The sequence below is a fragment of the Eretmochelys imbricata genome, chromosome 7, assembly GCF_965152235.1.
Source record: "Eretmochelys imbricata isolate rEreImb1 chromosome 7, rEreImb1.hap1, whole genome shotgun sequence".
NCBI lineage: Eukaryota > Metazoa > Chordata > Testudines > Cheloniidae > Eretmochelys > Eretmochelys imbricata.
Genome location: NC_135578.1, coordinates 31,353,955 through 31,375,942, shown reverse-complemented (window position 1 = coordinate 31,375,942; position 21,988 = coordinate 31,353,955). Strand labels below are relative to the sequence as shown.

The window sequence follows — 21,988 nt, the reverse complement described above, 5'->3', positions numbered from 1 at the left end:
CTCCATTCCTGCCCTAGGAAGGAAGTGGACTCTACTGGTTAGATTCCTCAAGTTTAAGGCCAGAAGGGTTCATTACATCATGTAGTCTGATCTCCTGTGCACCACAGGTCAGAGAATTTCACCCAGTTACTCCTGTATGGAGCCTAGTAACTTCTGTTTGACTAAAGCATGTTCCAGAGAGGCATCTAGTCTGGATTAAAGACGTCAAGAGATGGAGAATGCATCAGTTCCCTTGGGAGTTTGTTCCAATGAATGACTCTCATGGCTGAATTCTTCTGCCTTGTTTCTAATTTGAATTTGTCTGGCTTTGACTTCCAGCCAGTTAGAGTAAGAGGGTTGTGCTGGGAGTCAGGACTTCTGGGTTCTATTTCCAATTCTGTAAGAGGAGTGTGGGATAGTGGATTAGAACCAGGGGTGGGGGAAAGAAGACTGAGAATCAGATCTCCTGGATTTTATTCCCAGCTGTGCTGTTGCCTCACTATGTGATATCAGGCAAGTCTGTTCTATATATTCTCTCTCTCTCTCTGACCCAGTTGAAACGTTTGTAAAATGGGCATAACATTCCTCAGGGACGTTGAGGCTGAATTAATATTAATCAAGAGCTCCTTGTAACAATGGTACAGTGTGGAAGTTGCTGTTGTGGTGCAGCACTAGTCGTGAGGCTTAAGCATTGATTGTCTGTAAATCTGTTTTACCAGAAAAGAGTGTCAGTAGTTTAAACTCTTCAGCTGGAAAGTCTGTCAGAGGAACTGCCTGAGCGCCCGTCTTCAGAGATACGTAAGTGCCAAAATTGCCCTTTATTTTGATATTTCTCATGTGTATGGTGTGTGATCTCAAAGTGTGAGATATATTAAGCAACAATAAAACCACAGGGATGGACCATGGAGAACTTAACTCCAGTTCTGAACTGGTCTGGGCCCAACAACCTGAAACAGTGTATATGATAGTGAATGGTTGGTTGCACAGTTACCAGCCCCCACGGGTGATATTTTGGAGGTACTGGAAAAATCCCTTTGAAGCTGTTGTTGCAGTGAACACACAAGCAAGAGGCTGCAAATGCAAATAGAAAGCAGCAACAGTATTACTGCACCAGGGACCAAATAGATCTCCAAGCGCAGGTTTACTCATACTTCCCTAGGGAGAGCTCAGCATTGGACACAAACTGGAATATTTGGATTTAAAGAACTGCGAGTCTGAGTTCTCAGTTCTGAAGGGGGGAATCCATTTTCTAGTCCTTTTGTCAGACCGTGGACCACTTGGCAAACATTGACAAATGAGGTCCCATAGCTCGCCTGCAGGGCACTATTGCCATTGTATAGCAGGGCAAAGGGATGCTGAGAGTTAGTGGTGGTGTCAGTAATAGAATCCAGGAGCTCATTCCTAGTTCTTCACTCTAACCACCAGGCAGCACTCCCTCCCATTACCATAATGAGTTAGGCTCCAGTGTTACAACTCTGTAAAATCTAAGGCCTTATCTGTAATAGAAGCACTTGACCCTTAAAGCTTTTTCTGGTGTAGCTTATTCCATCCCTCCTGTGTGAAACAAGCTAGACCAATAAAAGCACAATTTTGCCAATATAGCAATGCCTACACTAGGGTCTTCTGCTGGCACAGCTATGTCAGTCAGAGATCATGCCCCTGACCAACAGAGCTTGCTGGCAGAGTCTGTAGTGTAGACATGGCTCCAGCTATGATTCCACTTGTCTATGGTTTCAGGGAAATATTTGAAGATTTCCCATATTAACCGTTCACTTCACACCTCTGTCCCCTCCCCCAAAACTGCAAATCATTGCAGTTATCTCCTGACTGTTACTCTTAAGTGCTCCCCAGTTATTGCCTGTAAAATGGTAACTGATCTTCCTGGGCTCACACACTGATCTGGTGCCCTTGTTTTGGCTTTAAAAGGTGTAGAGGTTAGGGTCCTGTGTATCGGTGGGACTATTCCTCTGGTCATGCCTTCAGATTAGAGGCAGTTGTTCCTGAGTTCATCAACCTCAGATTTGCATATCTGGGTACTTGTGATAGACATGGTGGGTGAGGTAATATCTTTTGTTGGAACAACTTCTGCTGGTGAGAGAGACAAGCCTTTGAGCTACACAGACCTGAAGAAGAACCGGCAGAAGTTGGTCCAATAAAACATATTGCCTCACCCACCTTGTCTCTCTAATATCCTGTGACCAACGCAGCTACAACACCACTGCAAACAATTTAGGGCAGGATATTCCCAATTAAGGTGCCTTCTACATATTCTCTTCCCCGCACCCTCAGGTTTTTCAAGCTGTGAGTCTAGGGCTGCGAGCCCTGAGATGGGTTTAATTAACCTTGTATTCGTACAGATTCTTTTTTAGGTAAAAGGTGGGTTTTTTTAAATGGAATGCTCAAGTACGGAGGATTTATTTTATAGGCCCATATATAACTCTCTTACCATTTCCAGGCCACTGGAATCATCCCTGAACCTTGTTAATCCCTTGCTGATGGAATGAGAGGAAGAAATAAAATTATATAAAAAAATGTGGCACAAAGGCTTTAGAAGAGTGCATGTGTTTTGAGGCAGCGCCAGCTGTCAGCAAGCAAACCTGACTAGACTCAGGCCCCTCAGAGTGCCAGCAGGCAGGGCCCAGTGTGTTCCCTCACTTCTCTCTCTGTCTCTCCCCCACCCCCTCACCCCTTGTTGGTCTCTCTCACCTAGATAGAGACTAAGAGTGAAGCAAAATATACTTGGATTACAAACAGTCTGTGGGCACAGCAGAGAATTGTGGCTTAACTTTAACGGAGAATAAGCCTGGAGTAGAAGGGGGAGAAAAGAACAAGAGAGGTGGAAGGTAGCTTTACTGGAGGAAGCTTGAAGCCTTCCCATAGTAAGAGAGCAAGAGATATACGTGCTGCAGCAGAACATACTCCAAATGCTGTGAGGAATGCTGTATAAAATTAATTTTTAGTTTTCTGTATTTAGCTATTTCTCAGATGAATAATGCACTTCAGTTTGGAAAAGGATGAGCTGTAGTTGGTGTTAACTTCACATTTTAGCTTTGTCTTCCCCCTCCTTCAGGCCTCCATTCTTGATGGAGGCTGCCCCCCGCCCGGCCCCATTGCAGACCTGTGGCCTGCTGTAGTATTTCAAGTCTGTGCCTTCCTCTCTGCCTCCCCTGAGGTTTTCTCACAAACCTGGCTCTAGGCCTTCCTTAGGTTTGTCTCTTTACCTTGGCAGACACTGATTTTAAGGTAGGCGAGGAAATGGTGTTAATGCAGCTGTGTTACTGTTCTGCTGCTTACCTGTCTGTGCACCTCAAGGAGCAGGCTGAAAACCCCCTTTGTGTAGGAAGTGCCTGGTCCATATAGATGCAGTAGCCAGCTATGGGGATAATGGGTTATTCTTGGACACGCCTGTCACAATAAATCAAATCTGCCACAGCACATAGTAACAATGGGCAGTTTTGTTGCTTGACATGCTCACAACAAGAGGTTTCCCACCGTCTCGATGGCTCAGTGCTGCAGGCATTTTGCTGCAGCTGCCCATTCAAGGCAGTAGAAGCAAAGCTCACCCCAGTGTCTGTTTTGAATATCCCCCAACTCCATTTCTTTTTGCTTTCAGGGTTATTTTCTGGGTTTCCATGTGGCGTGGGGAATGAGCATGTCTAATGGTTAGAGGAAGGCTCTGGAAGTTAGGATACTTGGGTTCTGTTCCTATGTGAATTCTCCTTTCTTTCTCGTTGTTTCCTTGTTTGTAAAATGGGCAGGATACCTCTGTTCCTCAGAGGGACGTCTGTCATAAGGCACTGTGTGATCCTTTATGGAGAAGGCCAAAGTGTTAGTTATGTTGTCATTGCAAAGTTTCATGTGACAGCTCTTCAGAATGAAATGGAGTCACCTGCGAAAATGTCTCAACTTGGCAGTAGGGTAATGACCAGGGTCTACACTGTAACAGACACAGCCTGCAGCTAACCCAGCCTAGTAATGCTAAACATCTGTAGTGCCTTTTACCTGAGGATTCCCCATATTGTGCGGTGGGGTGATCATCTCCCTCCACCTTACAGATTGAGCACCAGAGACACAAAGGGGAAGGGGGGGTACCTTGCTCGAGATCACACAGGGAGTCTTTAGACCCAGAAGTCCTATCCATAGTCCCTGTGTTCTGATCACTAGCCACTCTCCCTGATGTTAAGAGCTGAGCACTTGCATCCAGGGCACTGTTGCTAAGGTTGGTTCTTCCACAGTGCTGTTATCAGCAGTTCTAGGCTGCTAACCAGCCCACTGGCTTGCTGGGTGGAATGTGCTTGTCTGGAAGAAGTTATTTATCATTTCATTGAATTGAGGCATCTGATAAGCCCTTATGGCAAACATTGAATAAAAATATAGAGATGTGTCCCTTGCAATAGTACTGTAAACAATGGCGAGAACGCTTGCTGCTATCCAAAAGTAGCTCTTGCATCAGAGTCTGAAATGTCACTGCAGCACAGTGCTAAGCTAGCAGCATAAACTCTCATGTGTAACCTCCTCTGGGCTTGACTGACTGCCCCCTGCCGCTTGGAGGGAGGGTGTCTGTTCATCTCACTGAGATGTCAAGCTGTGTGTTCTGCAGAGGTATGGTGCCAGCTGTTAGTTTTAAAAGGAGAGAATTGGCGTCAGGAGTTTTCAAAGGCAAGTCTTGTGCTGCTTAGCTCTCATCCAACATTCCTCCTCTTCCACCTTGTGTAAACATGATCTAATCCTTGGCGTGCCTACCATTATCCCCATTGTTCGGATGGTAATGCTAAGGCATGCAGCCTTCATGACTCACCCATGGGTCTGGGGAAACAGTTGGTGTTTGACCTGGGATAGGAATATAGGAATTCCTGTCTTCTAGGCCTGTGTTTAGGCCATGTCTCTCTCCAAGGGAACCCAAGAGTTTGGGTGCTTTTGGATAGTGTAGATTTCTTCCTTTCCTGCCCTCAGAGCTGATGTTGAATCAGGTGTACTTGGATTATAAACTCTTTTGCCCAGGGAATGTCTTTCTGATCTTTTTGTAGAGTGCCGAAGACAATAGGGCTCCTAGGTGCTCCTGTATTACCAATAATGATAGTAGCATGGTGTTCGGAATGTCTCCACTAACTGCTTTTTGCCTTCCACAGCAAGTGTCAGTTCCTAGTCCTGGTGGTGCTACATGATTTTCCTCCAGTCTCCATCTGATCTTTTATTTTCCCACAGTTTTCCTAGCTTCTGACACCTAACCACTCACTCTTCATCCTTGTTGCACTCACTTCTCCATGCCATCTTCAATGGTGCACCTGGAACCTGCTTACCCTTAACATGACCGGCATCCTCCCCTTCAGATCTGTCCTGGACGCTGCTGGGTCAGGCCGGCCGTTTTCATAGCAATGGAGACAATATGAGAGATGCTCCCTGGCCTCTTCAGACCTGCTAGGATCATCTGGGCATGTCTCACCTAATCGATTCCCTGCCATTGCAGGGGGCTCAGATATTGGTGACCCCTTGAGGTCCCCTGTTCATGCCTTTGGCACATAACAGTTTAATCTCCTGAGAACTGAAATGCTTTAGTCTAACCCGTTACTTGCCTGGGCAATGGGTGGAACCCCCCATCCCACCGTTGGGGAGGCTAGCCCCCCAGCCCTGTCCCTACCACCCAAGGCCTCCCTCTTCTGTGGCTGGAGCCCAGAGTCCCAGGCCGCCCCCACTTCTCCCCCAATAGCCAGAAGAGCCCCAGCCGCCCTGCGCCTCCCGTCCTGAGACCCCAAGGCACCCTGCAGGAAAAGCTCTTGTCTGTTCCTGGAGAACCTGAGCTTTTTATATGAGCCATGCAGATTCCAGGACAGCTGAGGAGGCGGTATGTGTTACTCAGCTTCCTGGGTTCATCAGTAATTTCCCTGGAGTCCAGGGAGATTATTGATGAACCCGGGAATCTGAATAGCACATACCGCCGCCTCAGCCGCCCGGGAACCATAATGGGGCATAATAATAAACAAAAACTTCCCCCAAAATCGCCCGTGCAAACCGCCAAAACCAGCATCTGGTGGCGATGGCTGCCTGGCATATTATACCCACCACTTATGGTTACTAGGGCTCAACACAGGAATAACTGGGTGAAATTCTTTGGCTTGTGGTAATCAAGAAGTCACATTATATGGTTTTAATGGTCTCTTCTGGATTTAAACTCTATGAAATACTTACCATCAACAGTCAGGTAAGCTCACGTGGAGATCTTTGATAGGCTAACTGCCTTATGTGCCAGCTGCACAGTCAACACTCTGTACTTTGTACAATGATGGAATGGAAGGATGGCCCAATGGCTAGGGGGTTGGGAGACCTGGATTCAGTTCCCTGCTCCGCTGCCGACCCTTGGGCAGTCACTTAATCTCTGTGCCTCAGTTTCCTCCTGTAACACTGAATGGATTATTATATTGTAGTAGTGCCTAGAATCTTAGCAAGCAGTAGTACTGGGGTTCTCAAATTGGGGGTCAGGACCCCTCAGGGGGTTGTGAGGTTATTACATGGGGGGTCACGAGCTGTCAGCCTCCACCCCAAACCCCACTTTGCATCCAGCATTTATAATAGTGTTAAATATATTAAAAAGTGTTTTTAATTTATACGGCTGGGGGTCACACTCAGAGGTTTGCTCTTTGAAAGGGTCACCAGTTTAAAAGTTTGAGAGCCACTGAACTAGCACTTCCCTGTCTCCCTGTGGTGTCAGGATGAATGCCCTGACGATTGTCAGGTGCTACGGCAACGGAGGCCATACAAATACCATAATAGATGTTTGTTCCTTTCTTTCTTTGCAAGCTGGGGTTGGCATTTAATCTGAAACATGCATGGCACAAATTGGACCCATGCACTGCTTACACATTCCCACGCAACTATGAAAACTCTGCCCACTTGGTTTTACCAGTAACTGAATGGTGATCCCGGCTCCCAATTGGCTGAAAGTTATGTGCCTCCTGTTTTCATTAGTCTCCCCTACCCCATCCTGTTCATTTGTCTCATCCACTTAGTATGTTTTGTCTCCTAGACTTTAAGATCTTTCATAGATAACAGGATCCATCTTTCATAGAATATCAGGGTTGGAAGGGACCTCAGGAGGTCATCTAGTCCAACCCCCTGCTCAAAGCAGGACTAGTCCCCAGTTAGGTTTGCCCCCTCAAGGATTGAACTCACAACCCTGGGTTTAGCAGGCCAATGGTCAAACCACTGAGCTTTGGGCAGGGCCTGTCAGTTTCTTTGTTTGTGCAGCACCTGGCACAATGGGACCCATCCTGACAGAAGTTTCTAGGTGCTACTGCAATATACATGCTAATAATTGGAAGTTGGCAGTGGTAGGTTCTTATAACTGAAGGGTATATTGGGATTTCGAATGAGGTTTCCGTTAAAGCCCATTCCCTCCTGCACTGCTCCGGAACAAATGAAATTGTACCTAGAATATGGTGCTTCACATGTTTCAAAGCACCAGCCTATATGTAGCAGAGTCACGTTGGGAATAGAGACAATTGCAGCTGTCCCAGTAGATGATTTTTCAGGCCATTCTCCTGGAAGTAATTACATTAGAATTCCTAGAACCTATCGTACAACATGCAAGGCTATTCCTCACTTTTGATTATTTCTGCATAATACAGCTGGTCTGCAAGAGTGGTTGCTGTCCCAGAAAAGCTGGCTTGAGGTTTCTTCTAAATTCAGTTACTCTTCGCTCTCAGACTATTTTCTCCTTTTATTGTAGCGTGTGATTTTTTAACTGAGGCATAAACTCTATTTGTGCCCCTCTCCTGCCAGAAGTAATGTCTTTATCTCTTTTAATAACTCTCTTTGGACGTGTGCATGGAGCAAGGGATGCAAGGGAAGGTGGTGTAATAAGGAGATGGATACTTATTGCAGTAACCAGGTTGGCAGGGGAAGGGAACAGCAGCACAAGGGGGTTGGAAGCTTAATCCTGGGGGGTTGTTACTTAGTGGCAGGGTTCTCCGGCTGGCTGACTGACCTCAAGCAAGTCCCCATTGTACCCTGAGGTTTGGAGAGGTTAATGCGTTCCTTGTGGTGGTGTCATGAGGCTCCTTGGCATTTACTGGCAGCCTCTGTTAGAGAAGGACCAGTTATACCAGTGGACTCTGTGTGTGTCTTTCTCTTGCTCTCACACACACACACTCACTTGTCATGATAGGAACTGGATGAGACCAGTAGAGCCTTTTCTGCAGGCCACCCAACTAGCTTCACTTGTGGTTCGTCACTAGCTGGATTTGAACTATAATGAGACAGGAAGCCTCACCTCTAATCTCCCTGAGGGGTATAACTTCACTGCCGAGTTAACATGGGTGATGGGCACTAGAGTCTGAGCACCCATGTTAACCTAGCCTGGGTGCGAGCAGCCACCCCTGCAGAGCCCAACCCAACTTATTCAGTCCACAGTGGTGCTGCACTTCTCCATATGTGACTAGGACTTCTGGGGGCATATGCCATGTTTCTTTGTGCTGTGATGAGCTTGAGCCACTCTGATTCTTCCTCAGTGAATTGTGGGAGAAGTCTGTCCTGGCCATGTGGGGGGAATTGTGGGAAAGACACTGTACAGTGATCAGCACTTAAGTGAGTTAGTCTGCATCCTCATTGCAACGTGGACAGTTTACCAGCCTGAGTGGAAGCCTCACTTGGGTTTTAGCCTATAGACCAGGATGGGCCAGCCAGCCCCATTTGAAAGCACACTAAGCTTGGGTGTGAGGGATTTATGTGTAGACCGGTGGTGGGAGTGGGAGGAATCCTTGGGTGAGAGCCCAAGGTAACACTTTAATGAAGAGGTATCCTGAGCTGATCTCTCTGCCGGAGTGACTGACTGCGTATTGCATTACTGTGGTAACAGAGACCTCTATGGCAAGTTAGCCTGGGCTGTTCCACTGACTGTTCAAGCATCAGATCCAGACTTCCTGGAAAAGAGCGAAGAAGATAATGTGCGAGCAACACCCCGTTGAGAGTGCTCTGAATCTTGCCTTGGAGCAGTGGTGTCTAATTCAGCCTCCAGGGAAGCCATGTCGTGGCCTGGCCTCCTCCTCGTGCTGAGTCAGTGAGGGAACAGCTCTGAGAGCAACCAGTCAAGCGAGAGAGGTATTTCAGTTTGACAGTCCTAAGCTTTGCACTCATTGCTGTCACTGTGTGTAATCTTCCCAGGGATGCTAGTCAGGGCTAGTCACACTTGTCCTACTGTGAGGAGCCTGAAGCAGGTGGCATAACCTGATCACTTTAATGCAGGAGGTGGTAACCTGACTCTTGGAAATGTCTTCCCTCCAACCCAAAACTGAACCCAGGAAGAGGAGTGTTGGCTTCATGCCATGATTCTCTGGTCCCAATCTTTGCCTTGTTTATGTCTTTATTTATATTACGGTAGCACCCTTGAGCCCAGTTGTGAACCAGGACTCCACTGTGCTAGGCTTTATACAGATAAGAGAGAACTCATACCCCAAACAGCTTACAATATGTTTAAACATTAGTTTGCTATGCTGAATTGTTATCCCCTACAACTGTCTCCTTGTCCTGGAATAGGAGTGAAACTTAAGGGGTAAGCTGCATTTCGCTAAATTTGTTTTCAATCTGGTGCAGGCCTCTGTGTGGACCTGCTGAATTTGATTTAAAAGTGGCTTCTTTTGGGTTAGCTTGAGGGTCAGGTTTTCAAAGTGCCCAAGTTCCAGTCTCAAAACTGCAGTGGAGTTCTTTGGGGGGTCCTGGCTCTTGACAGGATGGAGGCTCTTAGGTCACTTCCATGTTTTTGGAAATGTTTCTCCTAAATCTGTTCCCAGTCATCTGAAGCTAAACCTCCAAAAAGCCACCTTTTAAACCTAAATTGAAATATCCACAAGAAATTTTCACTGGTTTAATGCAATCTGTTTAAATTATCACCTTGGGTTACACTTTCTCGTATAGACCAGCACTGAGTTGACGTTTAGTTTGTCTGACTAGTGGAGGAATGTACAACATTCCAGACAGTGGTTCTGTCTATGTCTAGCGGAGAGAGTGCTGGACTGTGACCTGAGTTCTATTCCCAGATCTACCACAGGCCTGACAGGGGTACTCTGGGCAATCACTTTGCCTCTCTGTGCCTCAGTTACCCCATCTGTAAAATGGGGATAACAATACTGACTTCTGTAAAGTGTTGAGATCCATGGATGAAATTTGGAGGTATGAACAAGAAACCCTGCAGTGGACAGTTATGAAATAAGCTGCTCCAAACAGAACTTTTCTCCTGAACCCCTGTCAGTCAGCAGTTGGTTTCTACTCTGAAGCATGAGGATTTATATCACTCTACAAATGTTTCTTACTTTGTCTCTCATGACTATAGTTTTTCATTATCCATTAAATATCTAATCCTTTTTTGAGGTTTAGGAACTAATCTAAGGCATATGTGCACATAAAAGGGGCATTAACTTGAAATCCAGGCAGTTTAAGATGGTTCCAGTTGCAATACTCGCCCTTGAATCTTCTTCCCAATGTTTGTGATTTTTTTTTTTTGCAGTTACTTTTTCCTACTCGAACCCCCACCCCCAATTCTCTCACTACCTTTTGAAAGACCCACCCTAAAGGAAATGGCTACCTCCAGCTAATGGTGAAGCAGACCATATGCCAAGGGCTGTGAAATTCACAAAGTAAACAAAAGTAGTCAGTCAGTCATCTCAGTTCCAGCTAAAAGAAGGGTAAACATTTCCAAGCAGTAGCATCATTAAGTTGATAGAGTCCCTTAAAGCATGATGTATGTGTGACTGCTACCTCAGAATAAGCTGATCATGGGCAGCTGTATTTTTAAAGCTTCTCACCAAATGCTGCCGTCCAGTGATCCAGGTGTCTTCCTTGTCTTGTACATCTAGCATGGGCAGTGTATTCCTATTGTGGGTTGGGCTTCAAGGTGAAAACAGGGTAAGGCAGGTTGTTGGAGAGTCTGCATGCATCATCTTGGATGGCAGCTGGAACAGAATGATTTACAAACCTCTCTGTGCTCATTATTGCCGGCGTCTGGTGCTCAATCCAAATAAGAATGAGTTAACTTTGTCAGGATGTGGGCCACATCGTAATAGATGCTTCCCCTCCTGCTCAGGAGTGCCTGGTCCCCTTCACCAGTGGGAGGGGTTCAAAGAACATCCCTGTGGTAGTTACAGCGGTTCCTGATTTGGAAAAGCAACGTTAGGAATGTGTTTTTAGCTTTCTTGAATGTGGAAATATATCCTGTATGACCCGCCACCTATCCAGCTTTCCATCAGGCTACCAGTGGTCAATGAACCAAAGTTAACTAATGAGACGAAGTTTATGGCTACACTACGAGGCTTTTAGTGACACGGCTGTCCCACTACAGACATGCTGCTAAAAGTCACGCAGTGTAGCTGCTGTTTTTCGGTAGGAGAGCGCTCCTGCCGACAAAGTGCTGTTCAAACCGGCGCTTTTTGTCGGTAAAACTTTTGTTGTTCGGGGGTGTGTGTGTGTGTGTTTTTTAACACCCCTGAACGACAAAAGTTTTGCTGAGGAAGTGCCAGTGTAGACATCCCCCCCCCCCCCCCCCCCCCCGGGTATTCTTTGGTAGCCCTTCACTAAAAGGATGTTAGCCCAGGTGTCTTGGAGGTAAACAAAGCCTCAGATAAACTTAACAGATCCACAGAGTTTAAGGCCAATAGGGACCATTAAATCATCCATTCTGACCTCCTGTTTTTCACAGGCTGAAGAGTTCCCCCCCCAGTCCCTGTATTGAGCCCAGCAGCTTGAGTTAAGCTGAAGCATCTTTCAAAAAGACATCCAGACTTGATTTGAGATGGAGAATCCACCACTTCCCTTGGGAGTCTTTTCAATGGTCAATTACCTGCAGTGTTAAAAGGTGCTTTATTTCTAATCTGAATGGATCTGGCTTCAGCTTCCAGCCCTTTGGTTCTTGTTATGCCTTTTTCTGCCCTTTTGTACTTAGTATTTTTCTCCCTGCGGAGGTACTTGTACACTGTGATCAAGTCACTTCTCAATCTTTTGGATAAAGAGCTCAGTCTTAGCTTAGGCATCTCACTGTAAGGCATTTTCTCCCACCTTCACATCATTTTTTGATTCTTTTTCTGCACCCTCTCCAATTTTTCAACACCCATTCTAAAATTTGGACACTAGAACTGGATACAGTCTTGCCAATGACGTATACAGAGATGAAATTGCCTCTCTGCTCCTACTTGCTGCTCCCCACTTCATATATCCAAGACTCTCACTAGCTCTTTTCCACAGCATCACATTGCGAGCTGTCATTGAGTGTTCTGAGAGAAGACGCTGTTGAGTAGATTTTAATGTCAGAGATTCAGACCTTGAATGAATCAGAGCCCTTGGCCTGTTTATGTCAGTCCGCAGTAAAGCGACATCTGGAGAAATGTGGCGTCTGGTGCCTTGTTCTATGGTGACACTTGGGTTCTGTCTCTGCTTTAAACACCCGCTCCTGGGAGCAAGAATCCATAGTTGTGAAGAATCCTGGAAGTGGAGGAGATCATAAGTGTAGATTGCAATGGCTGTTGGGGCTTCCCCTGGGAGTCTCAAGTCTAGGCACTGACGTATCTCCTGAGGAAGAGGCTGAAGCCCCATTGCTTGGGACATTTAAAGCTAGGCTGTGTAGAGACTTCGAGCTGCACTGAAGGAGCAGTTGTGGACTAGATGGGGCCTGAGAGTCTCATCCAAGGGCAGTGGGTGCCAGCCAGCTGGTTTGCACTTGGCTCTTCAGTAGATCCTGCAAAACAGCTGATATGACTAAACTCAGTGTTTTCCAACCTGTCTGTGGTCCAGCCTGCACTTTGGCCTGGCAGAGGGAAAATTCTCTTATCGCCTGTTTGGCAGTAATAGCTTCAAATAGAAGAATAAACAAAGTAATGCTGTAGGACCCCGGTCAGGATAAGACCATTCAAAGGCCACCCTTCTCACATTGGATTTTCTAGTATTTGGTTCTTTTACCCTTTCCAATGCTTTCTTGGCTGTCAGTGCGAGAGCCTCCTCTGCAGTTCTGGTCACCTGGAATGACCTTTCCCAATTTCTTTGTTTCCTTAGCTCTCTCCTGTCCCCTCAAACTCAACTGGAATTGTTTGTTCTCTGTTGTCTGAGCCTTGTTTGCTCTCCCTCGGCTATTGATGAAGTTACATTAGAGTGTTTGCTGTAGGTAGAAAGAAAAGGAGTACTTGTGGCACCTTAGAGACTAACCAATTTATTTGAGCATGAGCTTTCGTGAGCTACAGCTCACTTCATCAGCTCACTTCATCGGATGCATACTGTGGAAAATACAGAAGATTACGTCTTCTGTATTTTCCACAGTATGCATCCGATGAAGTGAGCTGTAGCTCACGAAAGCTCATGCTCAAATAAATTGGTTAGTCTCTAAGGTGCCACAAGTACTCCTTTTCTTTTTGCAAATACAGACTTAGACAGCTGTTACTCTGAAACCTGCTGTAGGTAGGTTGTGCACAGACTTCCAGTGCATTCCTAGAGGGATGAATAGCTAGGATGGTGGAAATTGGAGTGTTGGCAAAGCGTACATTTTGGATATCACTTCCAAGGATTGCAGCAGGAAGGATTGCCCAGTGTTTAGGGCACTGGCCTGGAATTTGGGAAATCCTGGTTCAAGTCCCTGCTCTGCCACAGATTCATTGTGTGACCTTGGGCAAGTCACTCAAGCGCCTAAATAATTTGTGTACTTTTGAAATTTTCACTAAGTGCCATTATCAAAAGTGACTCAAGCACTTAGGAGCTTCAGTCAGCCGGAGACTTCTAGTGTTTTGAGTCACTTCTGAAAATGGGAGTTGGGCTCCTGCATCTCTCTTTGGTGGTTTAGAAAATTTTGTCCTTAATGTCTGTGCCTCAGTTGTCCATGTGTAAAATGGGGATCATAGGGCTTCCAAGCAGGGGTGATGGGAAGATGAATACATTGAAGCTTGAGGTGCTCAGAGCCTATGGGAACGGGGAGGTCAGAGGGAAGGAGAAGTGCAGGTAAGTTGGCTTGGAAGGATGAGGTTTTTACCTGTAAATATTAATTTTGCCATGTGTACACAAACCGATGCAAAAATATTTCCATCCATGATAATAGAAAGTTACAGGTAGACAGAGTAAGAAAGATGCTGCTTGAGAACTTACTAGAGTTTGATTTAAGGATATTTACTTTGTATATTTTGACATGTGATGTTGACAGTTTGTTTTAATGGCAGTAAAAGTTTGTTTTTTAATCTCAACTTCAATTGTCATTAAATAATTGTGCCCCCACATAATTTCCTGCAATTGTGAAAATGTAAATTGATAAAAATTTAAAAAATGTTTAAAACATCCATGTTATCTGTTAAAACTATTTTAAAAAATTGAATTCTGCCAAACCTGCATACAATACCTTTTTGTGAATATTCATTTGTGTGGAAACTGGGATTCTAACAGATACACTGTGTACTTTGCTTCCAAGAACTGAAGTCTAGGACATCTGAAGTCCTGATATTTGATGGGGTGTTCCAAATTTTTGTAGTAGTACCTAATTTTTACATAGTGCTTTTCATTCGTAGATCTCAAAGCACTTTACAAAGGAGAGAGGTATAATTATCCCCATTTTACAGGGGGGCAAACGGAGTTACAGTGAGGGGATGTGCCCAAGGTCACCCAGCAGGCCGGAGACACCGGGCCTGGGTTCAGTTCCCAGAGACAGGGATTGAACCCAGGTCTCCAAGTCCCAGCCCAGTGCCCTACCCACTAAGCTATACTGCCTCCTAGCACCAGCCTGTTGTGAGGCTGGACTGAATTCAGTTGTACACTGTTGTTTGCGTCTCACGTCTTGTCTTGACGACCCCAAAAGCAGTGGTCAAACAATTAGTAAGCTGTGCCAAGAAATCTTCCTCGGTGAAGGTCCCTTGTCTACAAACCAGAATGACCCAGGCCTGCTTGCTTTGTGGTTCACCTTCTTCATGGCATGCAGGATTTACTTGAAATCAGATTGATGTGCGTCTCCTTGGGAGGTTGTGCTTGACATCCTAGCCATGGCTGGGGTAGTGTTGCGAGCAGCTGTTCTCTGTCTGACCAGATGCCTTGGCTGCTCCTTTGGCTTAAGAGCGCAGGGACAGTCAGGCTGGCCTGTTTGGCTCTTAAATCCCACCCTAATCGGAGCTGCCACCTGTTTGACTCAAAGCGTGTGCAAGAGGACTGAGTTTTTCTGCTCCAAGTACCAGGTGGAAGAGTTTGGAGGAGGGGCAGAAGAAGATAAAAGGTGGTGGTTGAGCAAATGATGCTAAGAGACTTTCAGTGGCTGCAAATCCCTGGTTACTATAATTAAAGCCCAAGGAGCAACATATTAGTTTTATTGGGCACATTTGCAAGTCTAATGGAGCACTGATTGAGCGTATTAATTGGAGGTGGCCATGCTGCTGTTCCTCAGGGGGACAGCGCTCACTAAACATTCTGAAGTCCACATGGGGGGGTGGAAAACATGGCCTTACCTTGGGGAAGATTGCTCTTTGTTAATCTCTCTGGGAAGCTATGGGAAAGTCTAATGGGCTGGAGGAGAGGGTATGCCAGGTGGGCATGGAGGGGGCGAATAGCCAATTGTAGTCTGTGTGATAGTTTTGCTACATTTGTTACCAGGCTGTGCTGCTGAGTAGTTTAACACCCTATGCTAGCGGTTCTCAAACTGGGTCAAGACCCCAAAGTGGGTCACAACATGGGGTTGCCAGGGCTGGCTTAGATTTGCTGGGGCCGAAGCCCGAGTCCCACCAACCGAGGCCGAAGCCTGATGGCTTCAGCCCTGAGTGTTGGGACTCAGGCTACAGACGCCCCATTCCCATTCCTTTCCCCGTTCCCTCCGTGGTAGAAGCCCTTGGGCTTCAGCTTTGCCCCCCACCCTGCCTAGGTCAGTGGGCTCGGGTGTGCTTAGGCTTCAGTCCGCCCATCTGGGGTTGTGTAGTAATTTTTATTGTCAGAAGGGGGTCGCAGTGCAGTGAAGGTTGAGAATCCCTGCCCTGTGCTATTCCACAGTAGTCCTGGGAATGGCTTGTGCCACCCAAAGATTGTAGAATTAAATAGGTCTGTACATATTGCAGTGGAAACCTCCTTGTAGTGAAGGTCCAGGCTCCAGGAAAAAGCAGCAGGGCTGGGAGGATTCTGTGCGTGAGTTGGGCTGCGAGTTTGTCATGGAAGTCACGGATTCTGTGACCTCTGATTTTTTTCCAGCGGCTGGTGCGCCTGTCTCTGGGGCAGCTCAGGCAGCCCCTGTGCCAGGTACACCGGCTGCTGCTGCGGTAGTCTCAGGCCACCGTGCCCACCTCCACCCCCCAGCAGCAGAGTTGGGTGTGGGAGGGGGCAGAGGATTGGGGCTTGGGACAGGGTGAGGCGGGCTCTGGGCAGCGCTTTCTTGGGGGTCTCCCTGGAAGCGGGGACATCCCCCTCGCTCAGCTGCTAGGCAGAGCCGTGGCCAGGCAGCTCTGTGCGCTGCCTCCGCCTGCAAGCACTGCCAGTGGGAACTGCCCCCAAGTAAGTGCCACCCCCACTCCAGCACCAGCAGAGGTCCCAGGCTGCGCACCGCTACCTGCTCTTCCAGCACCCAGGCTGCCCTCCCCCAGGACCCGAGGGGCCCCCAGGCAGCCCCCCCTCACCCCCCCCCAGTTTAGTCACCAGTGTTTTTAGTAAAAGTCGTGGACAGGTCACGGGCCATGAATTTTTGTTTACTGCCCATGACCTGTCCGTGACTTTTACTAAAAATACCCATGACTAAAACGTAGCCTTATGTATGAGCCCTGCCCACCTCCACAGGTTCAAATATCAACCCTCTCTCCTTCCGGGACAAGAGTTCCAGCATGAGGCTTCTGGACAGAGCTGCTGGCTGGTCTTTATGGACACCAGATCCTCTGGGCTGCCACATTAGTGGGACTCATTGCAGTGCTCCCTCCCCAGCTACACAACATGGACCAGTTGTGTGCCAGCCACCAGAAGTGGCTTTTCTTGGCTGGAAGGGGCTATAGAACAGGGTTTGTTAGGTCTTTGCAAGGAGTCTTAGGTTTGTAAGGGGGGGTGGGCCCACCATCTGTCCTTGGTGCAAGGTGTCCAAAATAAAACATCACAATAGAGGCTGTTCAGTGTTTGCCTCAGAAGTGCCCTTGGCTTGGAGTCCTCTGTCTATCTAGCCTCTACCCAGTTGGCAGAGCTTCCGTTAGGGCTTAAACAACAGCCTTTTGTTATCTCCAGCTGCTGCTAATTTAGTGGTGGCCTTGGAGGAGCAGGAGATGACTGTGGTAGGGGATGGGGAAGAGGAATCTTTCCCCCACCCCCACTTGCAGTTCCCACCCTCCATATTCTCAACATGGAAGCAAATTTGTCTTGCTTTCTCACATGGGTCAAGTGAGTGGAAGGTACCCTTGGAAGGCATTGGGCTGGCGGCTTCTGGTGAGCTTTGTGCTTTTATTTCCCTGACACCACCTGTAGCACAAAATGTCTGTCGGAGATGAATTACCTACTTTACTTCAAGGGACCTAGGAAGCTGATTGCATGTGGAAATTTCAGGCTTGGCATTCAAAGGGTGTGTGAATGGAATGCAGAGGTAGAGGGAAGGGGCAATGCCTGCATTTCCCAAACTACACATTAGGAAGGGCCTTGTCTGGGAAGAAATGGATTCCTACATCAAGGGGTAGGGGTAAGCGGAGGAGGTCTTTACAGACAACCCTTCCCACCCCTCCTAACCCTGCTGCTACTATCATGATGCATCAATTGCAGATGACTGAAGGGCTGTATGTATCCCCAGCTGAGGTGTGGTGCAGACAGTTGTGATGCAAGGGAGCCGCTTCCTTCAGCTACAAGCAGTTGTGTCAGCGTTGACCTGCCAGGAATGCACTGGGTTCGATGTCTGCCTCACTGTTGTGCACACGTGCGCACCACACCGTGGGAGGTAGTGCCTCAGTGACAGCCAGTGCTGCTGCTGTATGAAGCAGTCCTTGATCTAATAGAAGGGTGGGGAGGGAGGGAGGGCGGGACGGCCCCATCTCCAAACCTCAAACTCTAAAGCTTTAGCCTTGTATGGAGAAATAAGAACAAAAAGATGAAGAGACTTGCCTAAAGTCTCACAAGCAGTTGAGAAAAGAACCTAGGAGTCCTGGTGCTTCCAGTGCCTTACTAGAACTGCTAGGTCTCCCTAAGCTGGGGTTAGAGCCCAGGAGCCCTGAATCCCAGCCTCCCTTCTTCTAACCCACTGGATCCCACTCTCCTTCCAGAGCAGGGGTTAGAGCCCAGGAGCCCTGAATCCCAGCTGCACTACTCGATTAGATTCTCCAGTATTTCTTCAGTCACCCTCCCATTCCCCAGAAGGCTTTTGTCTAGGTTTCTCTCCACACCAGGACGGGAGGTTCTGCATATTGCATGCAGGCTTCCTATTAGCCTAAGTGCTGTGTATGGATCTAGGACAGTATAGAGCCCATACTCTCCTGCTATTCAACAACTCCCTGTTGAAATCACCTATTGGTGAAGCAGAAAGGCGACTGAAGGAACATAATATACTTGAAGATGCAAGTAATTCCGACAGTGCCTCTGGCTCCATGGCTCCTGCCATCAGTGTCACCCTCTCGCATTAGTGCTGTGTATAGATGCCGCATCTGCTATCTGTCATGTTCAAAGGTTAACCCCTTGGCAGCTTGAATCAGCTCTTCTATCAAAGTCTCTCATGCGTAAATGCAAGGAACTGAGAGGGCGCTGCTGGAGAAGTTAAGTTGGCAGCAGGTATGAGAGGCAGGTTTCAAGAGGGCTTGTGAGTCACGTATGTGCAGTGGTGAGACTGTGCCACGGGGATTCTGTGCCTGTTTGGGGGTGGAAAGGAACTTTTGTGTCTTGTTGTCTCTGAAATTGTCTTTGACTTTTCTCAGTGTTTAATTGCAAAAAGAGTGGACATTAAAACATTCTGTGCGTCTTTCCCTGTGCTGGGAATGATACTTGGTGTCTTTCCCTCATGGCTGCCATCCAGGGAAAGGAATGCGATTTACTCCACACACTGTAGTGTTGGTACAGTCTTAACTCTGATGTGCGTATTCAGTGCTGTTTGTTGTAGTTCTGATTCCCCCACCAAAGTCTGACTGTAACTGTTAGAAGCTCTTCAGAGCAAGGAGCATCTTCTTGTTGTGTCTGTACAGCGCCTGGCACGTTGGGGTCCCATCCATGACTGGGGCTTCTTGGGGCTCCCACCATCCTGCTACTGTTAGTCAGATGCCTGTGTTCTTGCTAAGAAGTTTTCTGAGGACACGCTTGTATTCATATGTGTCTGAGGTATGGACAGGTGAAGATTCTAGGCTGTCTCCTCCATTTGGTCTCTAGAAACCTGATTACAGTTTTAACTATTGAAGTTGGAGTGACTCCTAATTGCACCAGTGTGAATGAGCAAAGGCTGGTCCTGTAGCTTTATCCTGTTGTCTGTTAAATCACTTAACTGTGGAGTGCTGGAAGGTTAAAGTTAAGATTGTGTGGGACAGGGTGGGAGTTTATTCTCCCCAATTCTTTAAGGGCTTTAATGAGGAGAATATTGTTTAACTGACATTGTTAGAGGCTGTTGATGGTGATGGTTTGTACTGTAGCAACCCCAGTCATGGACCAGAATCCCTTTGTGGTAGGCACTGTACAAAAAACCCAAACTTTTTGGCTTGACGGCCACATCGGGTTTCCAAAATTGTATGGAGGGCTGGTTAGGGGAGGTTGTGTTTCCCCAAACAGCCAGGCGTGGCCCGACCCCCCCCCCCCTCCCACCCCCCGGCTTCTCGCCCACGACGGCTCCCCTGGGACACCTACCCCATCGCCCACTCCCTGACCCCCCTCCTGCCACCCAATCCAACCCCCCCCCATTCCTAACTTGCCCCCTGGGATCTCTGCCCCATCACTGCATTCTGACCACCCCGACCCCTATCCACATCCCTGACCACCACTCCCCTCCCCCAACTCCCCTGCCCTCTATCCAACGCCCCCTGCTCCCTGCCCCCTTACCGCCCTGCCTGGAGCACCGGTGGCTGGCGGCACTACAGCCACGCTGCCCAGAGCACCAGCTCAGGCCACGGCTCGACAAATGCTCTGCCCAGCCACCTAGAGCATTGCGGCGTGGTGCGCTGAGGCTGCAGGGGAGAGGGAACAGCAGGGGAGGGGCCTGTGGCTAGCCTCCTGGGTCAGGAGCTCAGGGGCTGGGCAGGAGGGTCCCTCGGGCTGTAGTTTGCCCACCTCTGCCCTAGGCTAAGGCTTGTGATAATAAATCCAGGACTCCTGGAGTCCTGGCTCCCAGCTCTCCTGCTCTAACCCACTAGACCCTGCTCCCAGAGCTGGGGAAAGAACCTGGGAGTCCTGGCTTTCAGCCCCTTGCTTTAACTGGTAGGTCCCTCTCCCCCTCCTGGAGCTGGAGAAGGAACCCAGGAGTTCTGGCTCCCAGCCCCTTGCTCTAACTGTTCTCCCACAGCCCTTACATACTGCATGCTTCACCAGAAAATAAACCCACCAAGCTAAGGAATTACTGAATTTTGAGCCGCCTTCCTTGTAACATCAGGTTGTTGATGGGATGGGGCTGCTGTGCCAAGGGCTTGGGGCTGTTGGTTGTGAGCTGAGAGCCGTAACTGAGTAATGCTGTAACATAGCTCTTGACTTCCTTGTGGCCAGTGAGGAGCGCTCCTCCCCACTCCCCTCAGATTCTGTGGCAGCCCGGGTGCATTGTGTTGACTTAACCATCTTGCCTCTGTGTTCCCCAGCCTGTGGCTTGGCTGCTGTACAAGGATTGCACAAAAAGGGCGTGTGCACACGGATGTGATGGGCTAGGAGCCACCCACTAAGGGAGGTGGAGGTGGCACATCGCTGCATTCTGCCCTAATCTCCCCCTGCCCCCACACTGCTCTCATTTGGCAGCATTTGGTTCCCTTTTGAACTCTGTAGTAAGAGCTGCCCCTGATCTGTTCATCTTGCTTAGGGGCTTGCAGGCCACCTGGTGCAGGTAGAGCATTAACTTCATACTCTCTTTTTCAGGCTGAGCATTTCCTTCTCACACTCACTGACTGAAGAGCCCTGCCCATTGCAACCAAGGGTGGGGCAGGCAGCTTCCTGTGGGGGAAGAATCGTGCGTTGCTGTAACTCTGTCCTTCCCCCAGCCTAAGGACAGTTCTCCTCCCACTTGGCCCAATGGGAAGAAGTGCTAGTGGGTTATGGTGGAAGTTTGCCTTCCTCCCTTAATGGATCTTGGGACTCCGATCCAGACAACACCCTGAAGCTCTCGGTAATCCCAGTGCTTCTGCTACCTGTGGTGCTGCTTAGGGAAGTTGTGGAGTTAGCCTGAAACTGATGAATTGCAAAACAGGCTGGGCTCTAGGTTAGCAATCAGGGAGATTGCGAAAGGTGTGGCTTGCTCAGGTATCGAAGGCGGAGTCCCATTGCCGGTTGGTGGGGGAAGTGGCTTGCCTGGGCTGTTCCTGTACTTTGCTCCTTCTGAAGAGTTTCACTTCGGCTGCTGCTGTTTGTTACTACATTGCTTCACCACTTCAGAAGAGGGATTGCAGAGGCTAACGAGGAGAGATGAGACAGGTCTGTTCCGTGGGGTGCCTCTTCCCACAGACACACTAGGAATAAGTTGGAGTTATTTCCCCTCTTTTCCCAGCTGGCTGAAGTGATATAAATGAGGGGGGAGAGACATTTCCATTTGGGGTCCGGAATGGAGAGCCAATGAGATACAGCGTCTGCCCTTCCAGACTACAGACGCTACAGAGAAGGCGCTTACGCCAGCGTTGCTGAGATTGTGTGAAGGGAGGGGGAGAAGACTGCTTTTGATGAGCAGAGGGAGCGCGTACACAAGGCCCATGGCTGGAGTAAGTGTTCAGGACGTGATCCTGAGACGAACGGGAGAGAGATGATCAAAGAGCTGGGTCTTGGGTTTGGGGAGGCAGGGGGGTTGGATTTGTTGGGAGCCTTAGAGTTCAGCCGTTGGATTCGGAGCCGAAGCCTGCTGAAGAATCACGGGTGTCCTCTCTCTATAGCCCGTGCAGTAGGTTGGTACGTTGCCTTCCTCTGAAAC

General features: G+C 48.2%; 1 protein-coding gene across 8 annotated transcripts in view; it reads left to right on the top strand.

The window, feature by feature from the left end:
• MARK2 (microtubule affinity regulating kinase 2) overlaps positions 1-21,988 on the top strand; it is a 104,723-nt gene that overhangs the window by 39,979 nt on the left and 42,756 nt on the right. The window contains exon 1 of one of the 8 annotated variants that reach the window (XM_077820989.1): positions 699-777. The exons of 5 other annotated variants lie outside the window; for them this stretch is intronic. Coding sequence is in view for 1 of the 3 variants with exons in the window: in XM_077820985.1 (XP_077677111.1) it covers positions 21,744-21,782 (39 nt within the window). In the remaining 2 variants the exon portion in view is untranslated. Of the gene's footprint in view, positions 1-698; positions 778-21,160; positions 21,197-21,645; positions 21,783-21,988 lie in introns of those variants that run through there. 2 more of the 8 variants (XM_077820990.1, XM_077820985.1) reach the window with 2 other exon arrangements.